This window comes from Danio rerio, chromosome 3 (assembly GCF_049306965.1).
Source record: "Danio rerio strain Tuebingen ecotype United States chromosome 3, GRCz12tu, whole genome shotgun sequence".
In the NCBI taxonomy this organism is placed as follows: Eukaryota; Metazoa; Chordata; class Actinopteri; order Cypriniformes; family Danionidae; genus Danio; species Danio rerio.
Genome location: NC_133178.1, coordinates 35,271,224 through 35,291,725, shown reverse-complemented (window position 1 = coordinate 35,291,725; position 20,502 = coordinate 35,271,224). Strand labels below are relative to the sequence as shown.

Genomic DNA, 20,502 nt, shown 5'->3' with positions numbered 1-20,502 from the left:
ACTCCAACCCAAGCTCTCACAAAGTTTTCTAGAAACATACGTGCAGGAGTTTTGAGGCAAGTTGGAGCTAAAATCTAAAATGTAAATGGTATTATACCCAACAATTTGTGGTTACACTTGGTCTCAAACTCAATTCCTGGAGGGCCACAACTCCAACCACCAACTCGCAGCTTTTCTAGTAGTCTTGAACACCTTCGTTATTTGGATCAGCTGTGTTTGCTTGGGGTTGAGCAAAACTGCAGAGCTGCGACCCTCCAGGATTGTTTATGTAGGCCTATATGTACTGGATTTTAGTCCGAACAAATTGTTCTATAAAGCTCTAATAACAATATCAAAATAATAAATAAAATACTGTCATTTTCATGTTATCTTAATGTCCATTAGACGTTTGAATTAGTATTTATTGACATTAAAATGCCCACAAGCCATCCTATCCGAACGGGACGATTTAAAGGATACACAAACCGGAAGTTCTGAATAAGGAGGCGGTGCCGAGCGTAATTGTTTACGTGTGATCGCCCGACCATCCAGTCAGTCAGACTAAATAGCGCAGTGCCCTTGTAACATTTTACCTGCATAATTTGGCCAGCTTGACTGAATTGTGATGCTCGGAGCAGAGCGATCTACTCTGTCTGAAGTAGCCAAGATGACCGCGGCGAGTCAAGCAGAGCGGACCGTGCTGGTGAGACACTCATTTGACTCATTTAATACGCGTTAAGCTTAAATATATAAAGCCTTATAAACAGAATGATGGGACACGAAATGTTCAAATTTGATATGTAGTTTGTGGATGCGTCGTAGCTGATGTGCCTGGCTTTGCTGTGTGAAGAGCTTGCTAACGTTAAGTGCTGTTCTGCTGGGACAAAGTCCAAATTCATGTCAGTTTGAGTGCCTTGAAGAATCGTCACAGTGATTTGTCCTGCATTATCATCAAGGCTCTGCTCAGTTTGTCATGTATTGGTGTGTTTGTGGAGCTGCTTTCCTCAGTAATGCACCATGCCGATCGATTCTGCAAGGGAGAGTTCACTCAGAAATCAAAATCCTCCTCAAGATTTAAACGTCGATTAAAATATAAATAATCTGAGACAGAATCACTCACCACAGAATCACTCTCCACCATTTGTACTGTATAGATAAAAATAAACGTGCAGTAAATGTGAGGCTTTCAGTCTCCACCATCTGCCTGACAACTAGTTTGAGCTCCACAGAGGAAAGTCTGTGTCATGGATGGGTGAATAATGACCCTGTGCTCATTTTTACTCAATTACCACTTTTAAGTGAGTTATGGTGTTCTTTAGGAGGAAGAATTCAACTGGCTGCTGAAGGAAGAGGTGCATGCGGTGCTGAAACAGCTGCAGGACATTTTAAAGGTATTTTCTGATTATTAGTTTATGATTAATGCTGGAGGAACTATGTAGTATATGTGTTTGGTTTCTTTTTAAGTGTTGATTTGATGATGGTGTTTGTGTTGCTTTCACCAAAGGAGGCATCAAGGCGTTTTTCCATGCCGTCACCGGGTCTGGAGGGACAGCTGAAGCAAGAAAACTTCATTCTAGGCAGCTCAACGTAATATATATGCATTCAGCCACTCTACTTGGACCTTTTTTTGTTTTTTTGCATGCATAAGAAAAATAAAAATGTTGTTGTAAATCTTTTGGAAATCAAAGGCCTACATTGTACATAGCCATATTCAAAGCAGCATTCAAAGTTACACACACTATTCAAAGTCTGATTCAAATAGGTCTGTCTCGATTTTTTTATTTTATTTTGTTTTGACAATTCATTGTAAAAAGGAAAATTATTCCAGTTAACTATTTGTTTGGTTGTTTATTTATTTCATATTTTATTTTACTTTTATTTATTTTTTACTTTAAAGCATAATTAGATATGATTGACGGATGATGCTTTTCTTTAATGCTCTGAAAATAAGTTTTTAATAGTTCAAACATTCCTCTTTATGTTTTCAGTTTAATCGTGATCATTTTAGCATTCATATCAGAGCCCAGCAAAACACAGTGTAATGTAATGTTTGTGAAACTTTAGGGACTATGCTTAATCTAAAGAAAACTGTGTTTTTTCAAACATTATACATGATAATCCTTGATTGGCGTTTGTTACGCAGTTAAATGTCGTTTAGACTGCTTAATTATCATTTACCTTAAAATGATTGTGATTAGATCAATTACCTACAATCAATAACTGTGATAGGCCTAAATTCAAACTGACATACACTTTATACTTGATATACACCGGCCACTTTATTAGGTACACCTTACTAGTACCGGGTTGAACCCCCTTTTGCCTTCAGAACGGCCACTCCCTGGATATTTTCTCTTATTCGAACCATTCTCTGTAAACATTAGAGGTTGTTGTGTGTGAAAATCCAAGTAGATCAGCAGTTTCTGTAATACTCAGACCAGCCCGTCTTGTCCTAACAACTATGCCAGGTTCAAAGTCACTTAAATCACCTTTCCTCCCTATTCTGATGCTCAGTTTGAACCGCAGCAGATCGTCTTGACCATGTCTACATGCCTAAATGCATTGAGTTGCTGCCATGTTATTGGATGATTAGAAATTTGCATTAACAAGCAGTTGGACAGGTGTGCCTAATAAAGTGGCCGGTGAGTGTATGTCACAATGTTAGAGCATTTAAATCTGGACTCTCTTGATTTACTGTGCAATATTTGTAAAATTATTAGTTAATTATTTTAGGTAATATTGGTGGTGTTATTTTTTTTCGCTGTAACAGTTTTATAGGAACGAATAAAGTACTGACAAAAAATGTATAACTTGTTATAAGAAATGCTTTCACTTATTTTTTTATTTGGTTAGGATGGACCAGGTTAAAGGGGTTTTGACTCTACAAGGAGAAGCTCTTACTCAAGCTGTAAGTATGTTTCATAACACTATAAAAATGAAATCCGCTTTCTGCGAGAATAGCGCTGTTTTGCATAAAACTATTAAAGCAAACCTGCAATTCCACTGATTCGCATCACACTGATGACACTGTAATGAAATTGAATTCATTGTCTTAAAGGGATAGTTCATGCAAAAATTAAAATTTCCTCACACAAGTGGTTCAAAACCTTTTTTTTTTATTATTATTAATTTTTTTTCTACTATTAAACACAATATTCTGAAGAATGTTGGGGAAAACATCGCCATTAACATGCATAGTATTTTTTGTTTATACTATGGTAGTCAGTAGTTGCAGCTTTCACTTCTTCTTTATGCCAATTCATCCATTCATTCATCCATCTATCCATCCATCTGTGTCTGTCAGTTTTACAACAATATATATTGATGCATGTTGCCACTAATCTGACAAATGTTAGCAATGTTAAATGTAAAATCATGCTGGAATAAGTAATGTTCCTAATTTTGTTTCCAGGATATTAATATCAAAGTTGCTAAAAGTAGTCAAGTCATGCATTTTGCATTCCGGGATGATAAACAGTGGAAATTACAGCAGGTAATCTTTCTTTCACTCTCTCTCATTGAAAAGTGCCTTTCATATACCTTGTTTCAGCATCATCTGTTGTTGTAGCGGTTTGATATTACTCTTTGATAAAAGTTGTTAAACACATCCTGTCCCCCTCAGATCCAGGATGCCCGAAATCATGTGAATCAGGCCTTGCAGTTGCTCAGCAGCCGTGACGACAGCTATCACTTCAAAACTGGGGCTGAAGTCAATAAGGTTTGTTTTATCTCATGTAAAATGTCTACTTTTACAAACATTTGTTGATGTCTAGGAACAGGATTCCAAAAAATAAAAAGATAAGAAATCTCTTAATCAGTACTGACTTAATTCTCTCAGTCTTAAGATTAAATAATATTTTTCAAAGAAGGCTGTTTTGGTGCTGCTTACAATTTACTGCTCTAAATGACTAAAAATGTATTATTTTCATTTTTTATTAGAATAAGCAGTCCCACACTTTATATTGAGTGGATTTAAATATGTTATTGCATGTTTTTTGCATTGTACTTCTGCTTGTTGGGTGGCATGATGGCTCAGTGGTTAGCAGTGTCGCCACACAGCAAGAAGGTCATTGGTTTGAGTCCCAGATGGGCCAGTTGGCATTTCTGTGAGGAGTTTTCATGTTCTCCCTGTGTTTGCATGGGTTTCCGCAGGGTGCTCCGGTTTCCTCCACAGTTCAAAGACATGTGGTATAGGTGAATTTAATAAACCAAATAATCTGTAGTGTATGGAAATGAGTGTGTATGAGTGTTTCCCAGTACTGGGTTGCGGTTGAAAGGGCATCTGCTACGTAGTAAAAGTTGGCGGTTCATTCTGCTGTGGTGATCTCTGAAATGGAGACTAAGCCGAAGGAAAATGAATGAATGAATGAATGAATGAATGAGTGAATGACTTATGCTTGATTAAATACCTGCATGTAATAAATTTGTAAATAATTTCTGTAATTACATTTATAATTACACAGTTGAGCATGCCTTACAACTTAACCCACTCTTAAAACTACTCATACCAACAAACATGTCCCTAACCTCAATAGCACCAGAAGTGTTCTGCAATGCATTAAAACTAAATACAACACACTTTCTGTGTTCTTAATGTAAGTACTTAGTAGTTAAGGCCACCTAATATAAAGTGGGACTGAAGTAGCAATAAATTAACATGCTGATTACAATTATCTTCAGCTCTCAAAATTAAGTCATAATAAACATGCCAGCAGTGACAAAACGGCAGTAGAGAAATCAAATGTAGAAAACGCGCTGTTTTCCTCTTCGTATGAACCAGATGCTTTCTTAGAAACACTCCATGTCTTAAAAAAAAAATTTGTCCTGAATAAATCACCTTTCCATATGCACCAGACACTTTCTTAAACTCCTCATTACAAGGACTCAAAAAGAAAAACAAATCATATTGCGCTATTTGCTTTTAACCTTTTAAAGTCCACAGGAACCGGAAGCTGGGACCATTTTTTGTATTGTGACACAGTTCCTAGAAAACAGAGTATTAAATGAAAAAACAGTAGGCGTGGCTTGTTTTTTTTTTTTTTCTACTGCGATCTGATTGGATGTAGTAAAGTAGGAATTTCATTCAGGAAGATTGGGAAAAGTGTTTGGGGAGAGTTATTTCAACCTAACACACTCCTCTTGATCACCATTTCTGTTTGTTGTCAAGGCTGACAGTTATAGGGGCGTGGTTAAATGTGTTAGCCACACCCAATTCCTAAGATATATGTAATTGACAATTTAACTGAAAACAAACAGGAAGTGAATTTCCAGATTTCAATTAGAGATTAGAAGGGCAACAAAAAATGTTCTTAATGACATGCACAGATTATTTGTTCGCAACAAAACTGGCAATGTGAGCTAACAAAATCAATATGGTTAGTTTTTAATTTCATGGGGACTTTAAACACTTCTTTTGCACAATATATTGTACAGTATTATGTAAAGTACTTGTATAATCTGCCTTGGGCTGTGTGTACAGTCAACTGTTTAAAGTGCATGTAGAGTTGGATTACTGCTCCAGAATGTGAGTTTTGTACAAGTTTAATTTCATGTCCACACATGTAAGCTGAAAGACAATAAAGCTCAACTTAAGGTGAACTTGACAAATGTTCAAAGTGCTGTGAACATGTGTGCACAAGCCCTCCAATTCACTGCCATCATTTTGACATGTGAGCTCATTAGATATATACTGTTATTATGGTTTGATTATAGACTACTTTGAGACTAGAGGCTATATATCTGCCAATGTTAAACTATTGTTTGATTGAATCTCTTTCTTCTTGTGACACATTGAGGTTACGGTACTGAATGGCTTGTTTGTTATTATCGTGAACACTATATAAGCATTTGCTTCATCTGTAAAAGAGCAACCCTATACAAACGTATTATTTTAGCATCAAATGATCCTGGGTTTATCATTTCAGTGTACAGGCTTTCATAGACACTGTAGTCTATGAGGTCTGGGAGACTCTTTTATTTAAAGGCTACATTTACACAATGATGAAGCCAAAAATATATTTTCCCTTATGTTTTAACCTTTGATGTGCAAGCTTAGCAAACTTTTTAATGCACAAAATAGGTCATTTCAATAAATACATTTTTAAAAGAAATGTGTTTTAAAAGGGTGGCACAGTGGCTCAGTGGTTAGCACTTTTGCTTCACAGCAGGAAGGTTGCTTGTTTAAGTCCCGGCTGGACCAGTTGGCATTTCTGTGTGCAGTTTGCATGTTCTGCTTGTGTCCAGGCCCGGATTACGAATTCAGAGGCCCCTGGGCACAGTGTCTTGTAGGTCCCCTACCTGGTCTCTATAGTTGAATTAAAAAAATAAGATTAATATAAAATTTTTAAAATAAAATGAATCTATAATGTATTACCCTCATTTTTTAAATGAATGATGTGCAGTACATGTATTTCTAGTCTACAAAGAATTTACTTTGAAAAAAAAATGCTTACCCTAACTAGTGAAAATTTATGGATTTTATTATACTTTAAGTTAAAATAATCTATATTTAAGGGTATTTTGAATGTAAAACTTCTATAAACGTATAATGGATATGATTTGGAGATAACATCTCTCCAGTTCAGTTCTATGAATCTGAGTCCTCCATTAATAGACACACTTATTTATGATTCCTAATTGGCTTCCTCGTCAGGAAGAGTAGGCTAAATCTGATATGTAGTGGAGAAAAGAAGATTGAGTTCATCAGACGTTGGATTCGAACTGGGTTCATGCTCGATCGGGCCAAAAGATGTTGCTATGCGCTTTATTGTGCTCTTTCCTTATGTTGTCTCTGTCAATTAAACGGTGATGGGCATCCAACGATGTGCGCTATTTGCACTTAGCCCAAATAGACACTCCAAAATTGGCATTTTTTTTCCCCTCGCAGGGGCCCCAGGTTCGCACGGGCCCCTGGGCCTGTGCCCATAATTCCCATTGGTTAATCCTGTCCTGCCCATGTCTGTATGGGTTTCCTTCGGGTGCTCCGGTTTCCCCCACAGTCCAGAGACATACCGTATAGGTGAATTGGATTTAACTAAATTGGCCGTAGTGTGTGAATGAGTGTGTATGGATGTTTTCCAGTACTGGATTGTGGTTGGAAGGGCATCCACTGTGTAAAATATAAGCCGGAACAGTTGGTGGCTCATTTCGCTTTGGCGACCTAAATAGAGAATAAGCTGAAGGAAAATGAGTGATTATGTTTTAAAAATGATTATTGTAGGTGCTCCTTATTCACGTATGTTTTTTTTTTTCCCCACAAATAATATAACTTTTTTACTTTATAAACACATTTTGGTCAAAAAAAACTCCAGAATTCATTGGTGTTTGGTCATTTTGAAAGTAAATTAATATTCAAAAAGTATGAAAGGAAAAATGAAAATAAAATATTGACCATTGGAATACTGAATGATGAAAATAATTATTTGCAAAGATAGAACATAAGAGCTCAATTGGGTTAATACAGACCTATTTTGTGCATCAAAGGGTTAAAAATTCACGTTTACACGTTTTTCAAACTGATCAACAAAATTGCTAAAAACGCTGTAATTTGTATTCTAGGTCAGTTTTTATTTTGTCACCTTTTTGGTAAATGGTACCTGTAGGAAATGAAGACTTGCAATTGGCGGCTTTGCGCTGGTGTGTTTGTAGAATTTGCCGTGTGTGTAAGATGGGACTCCACTGCTGATTGCAATGTGAAGTAAATCAACACTTTGCTGACACTTGATCAAACACTTGAGCAACACCACCATCATCACATACTCCGCCATTGTTGTGTGTTTGTTTGCGCTTTAATCAAGGCCTCATCATTTTCAGTAAAACACTTGTTTTTTCTGATGTTTACATGTCCACTTTAAAAGTATTGTTTCAAGCTGTTCACACACTGGCAACAAACAGTTGGCATCTGACATTTTCTCCCAGAATGTGTTTTTCTCTGCCTCTTATGTTTATGTTCAGCTTTTTTACTTTAAAGATGGTCCAAAGAACCATAAACGTTAAATGACTACAACCTACACCTACCAACACGCATAAATATATCACAGTTTTTGCATCTGAACTCTTTAAGTACATTCTTCGTTTTCCTCCTGTGAGCTTGTGTGGTTCTGTGCATAGTTGAGCACATTTGAAGCTAACTACAGGTTATTCAGGAATAGTAACATTCTTTCCACTTAAACAAGTAAAGCATTTTCACTTTTCACTGTATGTGATGTATATCGACACACTTATTGTTTGTGTTTCAGCTTATGGACGCAATAATGCTTCAGTTGACTCGAGCCCGTAACAGACTCACCACCCCGGCCAGCATGACTCTTCCTGAGCTTGCAGCAAGTGGCCTCATGGTTTGTGCTTTTCTAGATTTTCACTTGACCCAAAAATGAACATTTTACTCTTCTTTTACTTGCCCTCAAGTAGTTTCAGACCTTCATGTGATCTTTTTTTCTTTCAACACGGAAGTATTTTGATGTATGTTACAAACGAGTACCCTTTGTTTGCTATAGTAGGTAAATCATATACTTTAGAATTCAGTTGTTTTCAACATTCTTCGGAATATCTTTGTTCAGCAAAAAAAAAAAAAAAAAAAACAGGTTTGAAACAAATGGAGGATGTGTAAATAATGGGAGAATTTTCATTTTGGGTGAACTTCACTGTAAAAAAAATGATGAAACAAAAGCTGTTATATTACATCAGCTTACACTACCTGACAAAAGTCTTGTCACCTATCCAAGTTTTAGGAACAACAAAGTATGACTTGACTTCTAGTTGATCGTTTGGTATCAGAAGTGGCTTATATGTAAGTCAAAGGCCTCTAGATTACACTTATTTTACCAAAATAAAGTATTATCATGCCTTGATTTTTAATTTTTCCTTTAGGACAGTAAGGTCTGACTTGGCTCAGACAAAAGTCTTGTCGGTTAACAGAAATAATATCCAGTATAGAATATAAAGTCATGGCGCTGTGAAAAAAGAATTAATATTGTGTAGTACTCCCATTAGCTTGGAGAGCTGCTACCATACATCTCTGCAATGAATCAAATAACTTATTAATAAAGTCATCTGGAATGGCAAAGAAAGCACTCTTGCCGGACTCCCAGAGTTCATCAGGATTCTTTGGATTCATCTTCACTGCCTCCTCTATCTTACCCTAGACATGCTCAATAACGTTTATGCCTGGTAACTGGGCTGGCCAATCCAGGAGCACCTTTTTTGCTTTCAGGAACTTTTGAAATGGAGGCTGTAGTATGAGAGAGGCTGCTCTCCTGTGGTTTGTAATGTAATGGGCAGCACAAATGTCTTGATACCTCAGGCTGTTGATGTTGCCATCCACTCTGCAGATCTCTCGCATGCCCCCATACTGAATGTAACCCCAAACCATGATCTTTCCTTCACCAAACTTGACTGACTTCTTTAAAAATCTTGGGTTCATGCGAGTTCCAGTAGGTCTTCAGCAGTATTTGTGATGACTGGGAGCAAGCTCAATAGATGATTCATCAGAAAAATCTGCCTTCTGCCACTTTTCCAAATGATCAACTAGAAGTCAAGTTATATGGTTGCTCTTACAACAGGGATCGACGACAAGACTTTTGTTGGGTAGTGTAATTGTTTTACATTATACAAAGTTTAATATTTTTTGTAGTCAGTTTGACTGATGTATAAGTTGAAGACTTGAAAAAATCAATTCAAGGCAGTACATTTTTTACAGTGTATCCCTTTAATATGGATGCTCAATCTGTTGTTGTCTCTTTTTGAAACCTACAATATCTGTTCTGTTTGTTCTAGAAAATGTTTACACCTCCAATGCCGGGTGACGTAATGGTGAACTTCTACATCAATCTCAGTAAACTGTGTTTGACGGTGTATCAACTACACGTGCTGCAGCCTAACACTACTAAGGTATCAAGCTATCTTAAAAAGAAAACCTCTAGTTTGCTCGCCATAATTGTGTGTTGAAATGCACTGTCATTTTGGTTTTCTGTTAGAACTTCAAACCGGCAGGAAGTTCAGTGCTGCATAATCCAGGAGCAATGTTGTAAGTGCTCATTGCGTTTCCTGTTTTGATGCTTCAATGTCCTTCTTCTGCTTTTCCTGTTTTGAAGCCGTCTGTTTGATGGAGCTTTCTTTTCTCCTCAAGTGAACACAACAACACCAAGTTCGAGGTGAGCCACGTGCACAAGGTGGAGTGTGTGGTGCCGTGGCTGAACGACACGCTGGTGTTTTTCACCATTTCTCTGCAGCTCTGCCAGCAGCTCAAAGATAAGGTGTGATGATTATAATCTCGCCTGCACAGTCACTGTCATTACTGATGATCAATGCATGCACAAAAACCAGAGGGTTATCAGAAGAACCAAGCAGTTTAGAATTACGTTTGTAGGATTGTGTCAAAAATAATAAATATTTCCTTAATATTCCATTCACCAAACTTTTTTATATATTATTAGTATTGGTAGTATTACATTAGCATTATTTCACATTTAACATGACAAAATATACAGTCAGGTCCTTAAATATTGGGACATCAACACAATTCTTACATTTTTGGCTCTATACACCAACACAATGGATTTAAAATTAAACTAACAAGACATGCTTTATGTGCAGGCTGTCAGCTTTAAGTTGAGGTAAAATCAGGTGAACAGTGTAGGAATTATAAGTTTGCATATGTGCCTCCCACTTGTTAAAGAACCAAATGTAATGGGACAATTGGTACAAAAAAAACGAATGTCCTATTGTCACATTAATTGATAGTAATTGTAAAACAAACATCACTACTTTTTTACATACAGTTGAAATCAGTATAATTAGCCCCCCCCCCCCCCCCCCCACGTTTATTATTTAATCTGGCTTAAATATTAGAATATTGCGCAAATTGTGTTTAACAGAGCAAAAAAATGTTCATAGTTTGTCTGATAATATTTTTTCTTCTACAGAAAGTCTTATTTGTTTTATTTTGCCTAGAATAAAAGCAGTTCCTAATAAAAAAAAAAAACATTTTTTGGACAACTATTAGCCTGAAAGCTATATATTTTATCGATAGTCTACAAAACACACCATCATTAAACATCATTAAACTTGCCTAATTACACTAACCTGCCTTGTTCACCTTATTAACCTAGTTAAGCCTTTAAATGTCACGTTATACGTTGTATAGAAGTGTCTTGAAAAACATCTAGTCAAATATGATTTACTGTCATGGCAAAGATAAAATAAATCAGTTATTAGAAATGAGTTATTAAAACTTGTATGTTTAGAAATGTGTTGAAAAAAATCTTTGCTTTTGTTAAACAGAAATTAGGGAAAAATTTACAGGGGAGCTAATGATTCTGGCTTTTTTTTTTAAATTATATTTATTCCTTTTTTTTTTTGTTTATTTATTATTTATGTATTTTTTAAGGATTAAAATATGTTAAGATCATCCAAGATGTTAAAGATGATCTTTCTTTCTTCAGTCAAAAAGAAAATCTTTTTTGTTTTGTTTTTCTCTATATAATGGATTTTTACAGTGCACCATGGTTTAAATCTTCAAACTGCTGTTTCAGTGCAACTTTATGATACCAGCTGAGAAATAAGGGTCTAACCTAGCAAAATGTTTGGTAATTTAAAAATAAATAATAAAAAATAATATTAGTACTACCTCAAACTTGGCATTGCTACCACAATACTTGCTAAAAGTTATAAGCTAAACGTTTTTAATTTTTTACTAAGGTCAATCTCAGTTGAACATTATCGCAATGTTAACCTTGTAATCGCAATAATTTTCTTCCTGTTCACAAGAAAAACATTTTAATGTGTCATGCAAAGTTTGTGATTTAACTGCTTTTAATTCTTCGGAGAATGATCAGTTTACAGACAGACAGCCTTTATGAGCAAAAGGATCCAAAGGATGTGCTCACGGGTGTTTTTAAAGACAATGTTACAATATCTTAGATAAGAGTTTCTCTACAGCTCCTTCACTCTTAAACAAACAGTAGATTACACATGGCTGTAATAGCCCAATGATTATTTGATTTTACTTTAGCAAAACCTTATTCAATTTATAATATCAACATATAATTATCAATCATCAATATATGATCATAAAGATTAAAATTCATCACAACCTCTACAAGAACTAACATGTTTATGTCTTTGCTCTTTCATTGCAGATTTCTGTCTTCTCTAGTTTCTGGAACTACAGACCATTTTAAGCTACATCTGACCAAAACTCTACATTGAATGATCATTTAAAAAAGCTAAATAATTAAATTATTATGCTCTAGAATTTACTAAGAACAAAAAAAAACTATTGTGAACAAGCTCCGTGAAGTAATCCGTTGTGATTTTTACTATATGACCATGTATGAATCTAGTGTGCTTCTCGTTCAGTATGAGGTAGCGAGTGCTGTCTATGTAGTCCGTATGGAATCATTTGAAACTCTTTTCGGATGAAGCCATTCGGCGATGTGGTTTTGTGTTCATGCAGTATTTGTCATGGTCAGTGTTGATTTTATTTGTCAGTAATCTTGCCTATATTGTGTTTACTCATCCATGTTTAGGTTTAGAAAGGAAACGCTACTAAAACACAATGCTTACCTATTTATATATTGTCACAACGGCTGTGAAATATTCCAGTTGGTTTGTCGAGGGAGCTCTTTGAACTGTTTACCAGTGTTTTTAGCTGAGAAAGTTTAACACTTGAACATTATTCCTCTAAAACCAGGGACTGTCATCAGTGCAGCACGGTAAAAGCATTAAGACCATTTTTCATATGCGCATTAATAACCAACAGTGTATTTTTTTGCCACTGCAACTCATCTGTGGTATCATTTTAGTAACTCTAAATGACAATGAATGATGTCAGGGCTTCATCGTCCATCATTCCATTTCAAAGCAAACACATTCCTACTGATGGCTGATTGGAGATCAGAGTTCAGCATTTCTAATAGCCATCATTCTATGATTAAAAAAAGGAATATCATGTTGATCAACAGTTTGTGGTCATTTACAGAAAGGGTTTCTCTGGTAGCTCATTTACTTTGTCAGACTTGATATATTTATTGCTATATTTTTATTTATTTCTTGTTAAATGCACTTAATTCGTGTCCTGATTTCATGCGTGTTCATTTTGAACATTTGATTTGTGTTTACATAAATTCTAAGCTATTTTCATGTGTATATCATGCTTGATATGGAATATTTTGTGCAATAAACATACTTTATGAACACTACCTTGCCTTTTGGCACTTTATCTTGTCTGAATAAACTGACCGATACTTGCTCTACAAGCTATTTTACCCCAGTATACTGCAGTGTTTCTGCTTTTATTATAATATATCTGCTCACTTTTAAACATTTAAAGATGCACCGAATTCATTAATGCTTACTTGAAGTATTAATTATTATTATGCATTACATTTCTGGGTCCCTCTTTATATTAGGTGCCCTTAATTATTATGTAATTACACTGAAATTAATCATTTGTTGCAATGTTCTTATTATGTAAATACATGTTTTTACATCATACTTATGATTGATTTTAATACCATATATGATTAATTTCTGTAAATACATTTGTAATTAGCCTGTTGACCATCTCTTACAACTTAATCCACCCTTAAACCTAGCCATAGCACCTAATCGACCCATATATGCACCGGAAGTGTTCTGCAATACATCATGAACACAGTAAGTACATTGTATTTCTTTTCTTTATGCAAGTACAGTAGTAGTTAAGGCCACATTATATAAAGTGGGACCCATTTCTGAATTGTAGATTCTTAAAGAAGTGTATGATCTTACAATTGGCAAATATTAAATAATAATAAAAAAAAAACTTAACTTTACTACGTGTTTAAAGGGCTCCTATTATGCAAAATCAACTTTTGGAAGCTGTTTGAAATGGGTTTAGTTTTAAAGGTATAGTAGGTAAATAGTCTGTCCACGGTTATAGTGGAGTGATATAAACAAGGGCTTTAAAATTTCCCAACATTAAAATAGGATCTTTTTATGCCCCAGTGCACCATGATGTAGAACTGCAGTTTTCCCCGCCCACCGATTTAGATGGACAGACGAGTATTACCAAATGTCAGTATTAATGTGTATAATTATGTCCACAAGACAGGATTTGCAAAGAAACTCAGGTTAAAAGATCTGTTCCAACTCTCTGTGAACAAACTCCACTTCAAGAAGTAGTAAGTGCCACACTAAAAGATACTTTTTAAGCTACGCAAGTCATAACCACTGGAATCAGCACAGCTGCATATTGTACACAAATATAAACTAGTGTACAATACGCAGTGTGCATAATGAACAATAAATTAGATGACAAGAGTCCCAGTTTGTGGATGTTAAAACCGTTTGTGGACCCACAGCCAACATTGTTACAGCATTTGTGTGTGGCTCATTCATACTGTGGATGTAAGTGTGAATGTGGGTCTGTTTTATCATATCTGATTTGGTGTCTCTTATTTTTGCTGTGTATTCTAACATCTGATCCTGGTTATCCTTCTCTGAGAAAAGTCCCAAGAGCAAGCAGTGAGCACCAGCTCATATTCATTTAAAGACACGGTGCAAAAACAGCTAAAATTCCCCAACCCAAACATTTTACATTTTTAATGGGGTATAATAAAGGAGCTGATGGGCATTTTGATCTGACACATTCTGGAGACACAAACGATTTGTTTTACATCTTGTAAAAATGGCACAATTAGAGTCCTTTAAAACTTAATTTTTAAATGTTTAATTCATACACGGTTAATTCATATAAATTGTAAAAATTAATTTATCATTATTCATGTTTTTGTGATTACAGAAATAAAATATTATATTTCTGAACTGAATAATAAAAAAAGCTATTATTAAGAGAATTTTTTTTTAAATAAATGACTTTAGTTTATCTTGATTTTATCATATTGGGATTATATTAGGATTAGATTTTTTTACTTTGAGAACCACTGAACCAATATTGAGAACCAATGATTTTTGTTTAAAAAAAATCCCATTGAGGTGCAGTAGGTAGTGCTGTTGCCTCACAGCAAGAAGGTAGCTGGTTTGATCCTCTGCTCAGTTGGCGTTTCTGTGTGGAGTGTGCATGTTCTCCCTGTGTTCGCGTAGGTTTCCTCCGGGTGCTCCGGTTTCCCACACAGTCCAAAGACGTGCAGTACAGGTCAATTGGGTAGACTAAATTGTAGTGTATGAGTGTGTGTAAATGAATGTTTATGGATGTTTCCCAGAGATGGGTTGTGGCTGGAAGGGCATCCGCTGCGTAAAAACGTGCTGGATAAGTTGGCGGATCATTCCGCTGTGGCGACCCCAGATTAATTAAGGGACTAAGCCAACAAGAAAATGAATGAATGAAAATCCCATTGACTTTGACTGAAATTGATATTTTAAACATTTATGGTTGATTAACAAAGTTTACATCTCATACAAATAATGTCATGCATTCAAAACATTCCAACTTCCAATTTCTATGTTAGCAAAACATGCTAATTTTTCTCAGGTATTCTCAGAAAAGGGTTTAGGTAATGTGTTAAATATGTTGAAACAAATACAGTCAAAATCTAAATTAAGTAAAAGTTGTTATCTGGGATAACCAGTAACAAACAATTTGAAGTTAAAAACAATCTTCAAAGACAACATATGTCAATACAAGGCTGTTTAAGGGACTGCTTTGGTTCCAGAAAAAAAAAGTGCTTCAATATTTTGTTTAACCACAAAGTAACTAAAGTATTAAAATGAATGCGCATATTTATATAGGCTATAAAAATCTTTCTGAACAAGTGTCTCATATCTGAAACGGCCATCACAGCTTCAGTCTTGTGACATCCTGGGTAAATATTAACATTTTTACACAGGAGGGAAAGTTTTTAGCTTTTATCATTCCTATAAGGAAGTATCTACCGAAAACGTGTTTTCTATGCTGCGTTTTCAAGTACAACTAATGATTAGGTATACTTTTGCTATATAAAAAAATGAAGTCACATAATCTGACATTTTGTATAGGTAATCCCTTTTGTTTCTGAAGGATCATGGCTCCATTCCCATGTTGTCGATGCCCACCTTCTGTCGTCTTGGCTATAATGTGGAAACAGTAGCAGTCACCACAGATGTTATATGACCGTATTGTTTTATTAATCTACAGATATGTTATCATTCTGACCTTCTCATCACAGCAGCAGCAGCAACAGCAGCGAATGAGGACCAAGATGACCAGCAGGAGGACCATACCTGTGAAATGGTTAATATTGTGGAATTCTTAATCATTTAATAATATATTATTATTATTGTTGTTTGCTTTGCTTTGCTTAATTTTACAAACCTATGAAGATGAAGAAAATGGCAAATGAGGCAATGTCCCAGTCTGACTGAAACATCTGTTTTGATTGTAGTCTTGAGACCACATCATTGAACTGGTTCTCAAAGTCCTGTTGAATGCTTTTGTCCATGACTTCAGTCAGAATGGTCCCGCTTATTAAACACTGTTGACAGATATTTGAAACGGACATCAAGAAAAATGAAAAAAAAAAAAAAACTGATGCCACAAACTAAACCAACCTGTTTACCAAGAAACAAGTATGCAAATGACACTGAATACACAGTCTGGATGTGTTTTTTTTCTTCTTCTAGCGTTCGTCTAAAAGAAACAAACTTAAAGGTACTTAAAAATAACAACTAAAATAATGTAGTATAACCCTGTTTTAAACTAGTAATAACATATTTTGAATCACTAAAACAGGAACTTGCATTACCGGCTAAGTTTTAGTCACGGCAATATTTTACCTAATAGTACTTCTTATTTCAGACAAACTTAAACATTATAAGCTCGAATTTTCACTTTTATAAATAAGTATACACTATCCTTTCTTTATTAAGCCGGTTGTCACTGAATAACCACAGTTACTGTTAGGCTAAAATCGCATGACACTCTTGTAGACTCGTACGTACTAAACTAAAATGTATGCTACAATCATTCAGATCTACTTGTATTCTACTTCATAAACTGTGTATTTTCGATCAAATATATATCGGTCACTCACCTGTTGTGTTTGTTTGTCGTATTTCCGGGTTACAGAGCAACACCTGTCTCGGGGAACTGAAAGCGGCTCATGCAGGATGTTTGTTGACCCGCTGAGGTGATTTTGCGGAAGTGCGACGATCATTTCACAACCAAACTGATCTAGTTTGTGGCTATTTTATTATAGCTAAGGCTACTAACAAAATATTAACTAAATAAAAAACATTAGCTAAACACACAGTCCATGTTAAACATTAAAACAGCTTAGTTATTAAACTATGCATTTAAGATTGCATTAAAGCTGACAAGATGCGATATTTACCCCTGTTTTTTATTTCAATCGTTTTTATTGGTCTTTTGCATGGCAATACAACTTAAATATTGAGAGATAAACAGTAATATAGTCGTCTTTGTTAATCCCATTACCCCTAACCTCTCATTTATTAACTCAATTAGCAAAAAATAGATACATAAATACCAAATTAAGTACATTAAACACATAAGTACATCAGAGAATAACTGGATACAGATGGGAGGTGGATAATTATAAAATGTAATAATAATATAAAAATTTTGATGATTATAATATTATTATTATTGTTAATAATAGCCTAATAATGATAATAATTAATTAAAAAAGAAACTTAAAGTCTGAAACAGTAAAAAACGCCACTCTTGTAGGGGGGAAAGTGTGTTTCCACTTTAGAAGTATGGCAGGTCTAGCTAAAATTGTGGTAAAGGCAAAAACCTTGCTGTCGTGGACTGTCAAATGAGGTCCAATTGGGATACTCCAAAGACGTTTAGCAAAGGATCAGGGTCTTACCCAGAGATGCCAAAACTGGGGCCTGTGGGCCAAAGTTGGCCCATGGTAACCAAGGAAGAGAGGAAGAATGATAGAGATGGCTTAGAGAATGTCAATTCAAATCTAATGTATACTTTTGGTTTATTGTTTTAAAAACTAAATTAAATTAAATGTTTCAATTAAATGATGTGAATTAATCAGATTTAGCTTAAATGTACATACTGTCACCTGATGATGAGGACAAATCAAGTCAAAGGCAGGTTTGGCTTGACTAGTATATTCAGCATTGAACTCCATTGTATATTATAAATATGATTGTTCATGTTTTTATTGCAATAAGTTATAATTTTAAATGTTAAACTGCATCTGTTATATAGTTTAAAGTAATGGTTTGTAATAAATTGTGAAATAACCATGGCAACTTTAATGAAAAATAGTTTGGTATATTTATCTTTTTTGCACCCCTGCCCCCTGTTTTCTTTTTTAATATATATAAACATGACAGATTGAGCTTCTGAGTAGGTAGCACAAATCATCAGAAAACTGTCATATTAGGCTACTAAGTGATTATACTAAGGTATTACTGAAAGAAAGAAAGAAAGAAAGAAAGTTAGCACGGTTGTCCTGCGAGACACGAAATTTCGTTTCTCTGGATGTCCACAAATTTAGCAGAATCAGGCCTGTAGCCAGTCTGGTGAAAGGGGTGGTTCTTTTTTCTCAAAAATTGGACCTATTTGCAGTTATACGCCTCAGTTTCTATTTTACTATGAGATTTAAATACTGCATTTTTGTATTTTTTTGTTGTTGTTGCTGGATTAGCTGATCAGATGTCATCAAAACAACACTTTTTGATGTACTAAAAATATTTCCTAAAAATTGCAATAAAACAAATTAAAACAAGACTAATTTTTAAAATACAAATTTATAACAAATATCATTAGGAAAAAATACCAGTCTGTTAAACTTTTAAAGTTAAAAAAAACAAAACTGTAGCCTGCTATAATTTATTAGACAAAAAACAAACTGGCCAGCACATGCAACTGTACTCAGTCACAATTAATAAAAGATATTAATTAAAACAATAATAATAATAATAATAATAATAATTATTATTATTATTATTATTATTATTATTATTATTATTATTATTATTGGTATTATAAATTCTTCAGAATTTTTCTAGTCTCTTTGGTAAAAAAGTACATTTAAAAATTCCTGATATCAACAACAGCCAAAATATATTCAAATAAATTTAATATGGTCCGCTTCTGGTGCTTCATTTCAGGTGCCAAATTCTGGACCTTTGTCAGTGAGGGGTGGGCCTTCCGAACCCCCCTGGCTACAGGCCTGAAAAGTTAGAACATGTTTTAATAGAATTGTGGCCGTAAAAGCGCACTTACAGGTATTTCAGGTGCAGGTCAGATTTTCTCAAGGTCATAATTTAATTTATTTATATTAATTTTGTCTAAAAAATGCTTAGACCTCTCCAGTTTCATCTGGAATGCATCCCAGATCACCTTCTGAAGTGGTTTGAGCGATCGGATATCTGTTCAGAATAAAACGAATGAAGTGAGCAGACAGCCTCATAAACACAGACGTGATGGGAATATTTATTCAATGTAAATATATTATATTAATTGTATAATAAATATATTATATAATATTACATAAAATAATTAAAAGAACAAATGCTGGATATTTTGTGCTGGATGAGAGGTGGTTGGTAGCAAGTAACATGCTATTAGGTTATGTGACCGCTAGATGGCGGTCTTGGATAATAAGAAGCTTACCCCCACTAGGAGTTTGTCAGAGCAGTGTATCCTTGCTGGGCTCACTTTCTGTTCTAATGTCCCGCATCTGTCTTTAATTATATTCATCTGTCTCCATATTCTAGTGCATCCCAGAGTATTACACAGCACCAAAAATGTGAAAATATATGATCAATAAATTTAATATGTTTTTGTCCACAGCCACCGCAGCTCGCCATGACGGAAATTCCATTGCCTGTGCTCCAATAGGATGTGCTCTCTTCAGCGCTTACCATGACAACGAGACGCACAGCAGTGACGTCGCATTGTAAACATTTGCATATGCATTCCTATAAAGCTCGTCGGTTCTCTCTCAGCGTTGTCAGTTCGCTCGTTGTTGCTGTTTGCATTTGATCAAGGTGAGTTCAATACCTGAAGGTAGGAGTGGAGCCACGCTAATCTCACGAAGTCCGCTTCGTGAAGCTTCTCTCGGGCCCATCTGTGCTGTGGTTCCTTGCGGTTTGCATACATAAACGCAATATCGCAAAGAATATTACGTGTTTGTTGCTTGAAATGTGCCGCCGAGCAACATCCAGTGAACACTGGCACGGCCTGGCGCCCGGTTAGCTCGTGCACTACTTGGGGCATGGCAGCCTGTGAACCCTAGGCAGGGATCAATACAAGCCGTGAGGACCCTCATGGAAACACGGGAGGCCGGTAGTGGCACCCCGCTGCGAGGGTTATGGTGGGTGGGAGCAGCGAGGCCCACTCATTGTCTATTTTAAACTATAATTTCAAACTTTAGTTTACTATAGTTTAAAATAGAAACCATGGTAACTGTTATGATTAAACTGTATGTCTGGCTGTTCTAATGTTTTGCTTTGTTTTTCAGCTGAGTTGTTGAGCAAAGGAGGACTGTTGAAGACAACCGTTGAAGACAGCCGTGGGTTATATTCATTATCGCGCGCGTTATAATGTTTCCGTGC

At 35.4% G+C, this 20,502-nt stretch overlaps 2 protein-coding genes across 3 annotated transcripts; one reads left to right on the top strand and one right to left on the bottom strand.

Annotated features, from left to right (window-relative positions):
• The first annotated feature begins 568 nt into the window (after window positions 1-568).
• On the top strand, window positions 569-13,178 carry rogdi (rogdi atypical leucine zipper). 2 transcript variants are annotated; one of them, NM_199963.1, is given in 11 exon segments: window positions 569-682; window positions 1,299-1,370; window positions 1,484-1,566; window positions 2,833-2,887; window positions 3,392-3,472; window positions 3,602-3,697; window positions 8,217-8,315; window positions 9,754-9,867; window positions 9,954-10,003; window positions 10,106-10,232; window positions 12,117-13,178. In NM_199963.1, coding segments are annotated over 11 exon segments (855 nt in total). In that variant the 5' UTR covers window positions 569-646; the 3' UTR covers window positions 12,159-13,178.
• A 2,152-nt stretch (window positions 13,179-15,330) lies between these two features.
• Window positions 15,331-17,109, bottom strand: si:ch1073-443f11.2. The gene is made up of 4 exons (NM_001271773.2): window positions 16,989-17,109; window positions 16,271-16,430; window positions 16,112-16,179; window positions 15,331-16,026 (listed from the first exon to the last, which is right to left on the bottom strand). The coding sequence occupies exons 2-4, from the start codon at window positions 16,395-16,397 to the stop codon at window positions 15,979-15,981; spliced, it is 243 nt and encodes an 80-aa protein (NP_001258702.1). The 5' UTR covers window positions 16,398-16,430; window positions 16,989-17,109; the 3' UTR covers window positions 15,331-15,978.
• Window positions 17,110-20,502: the final 3,393 nt, after the last annotated feature.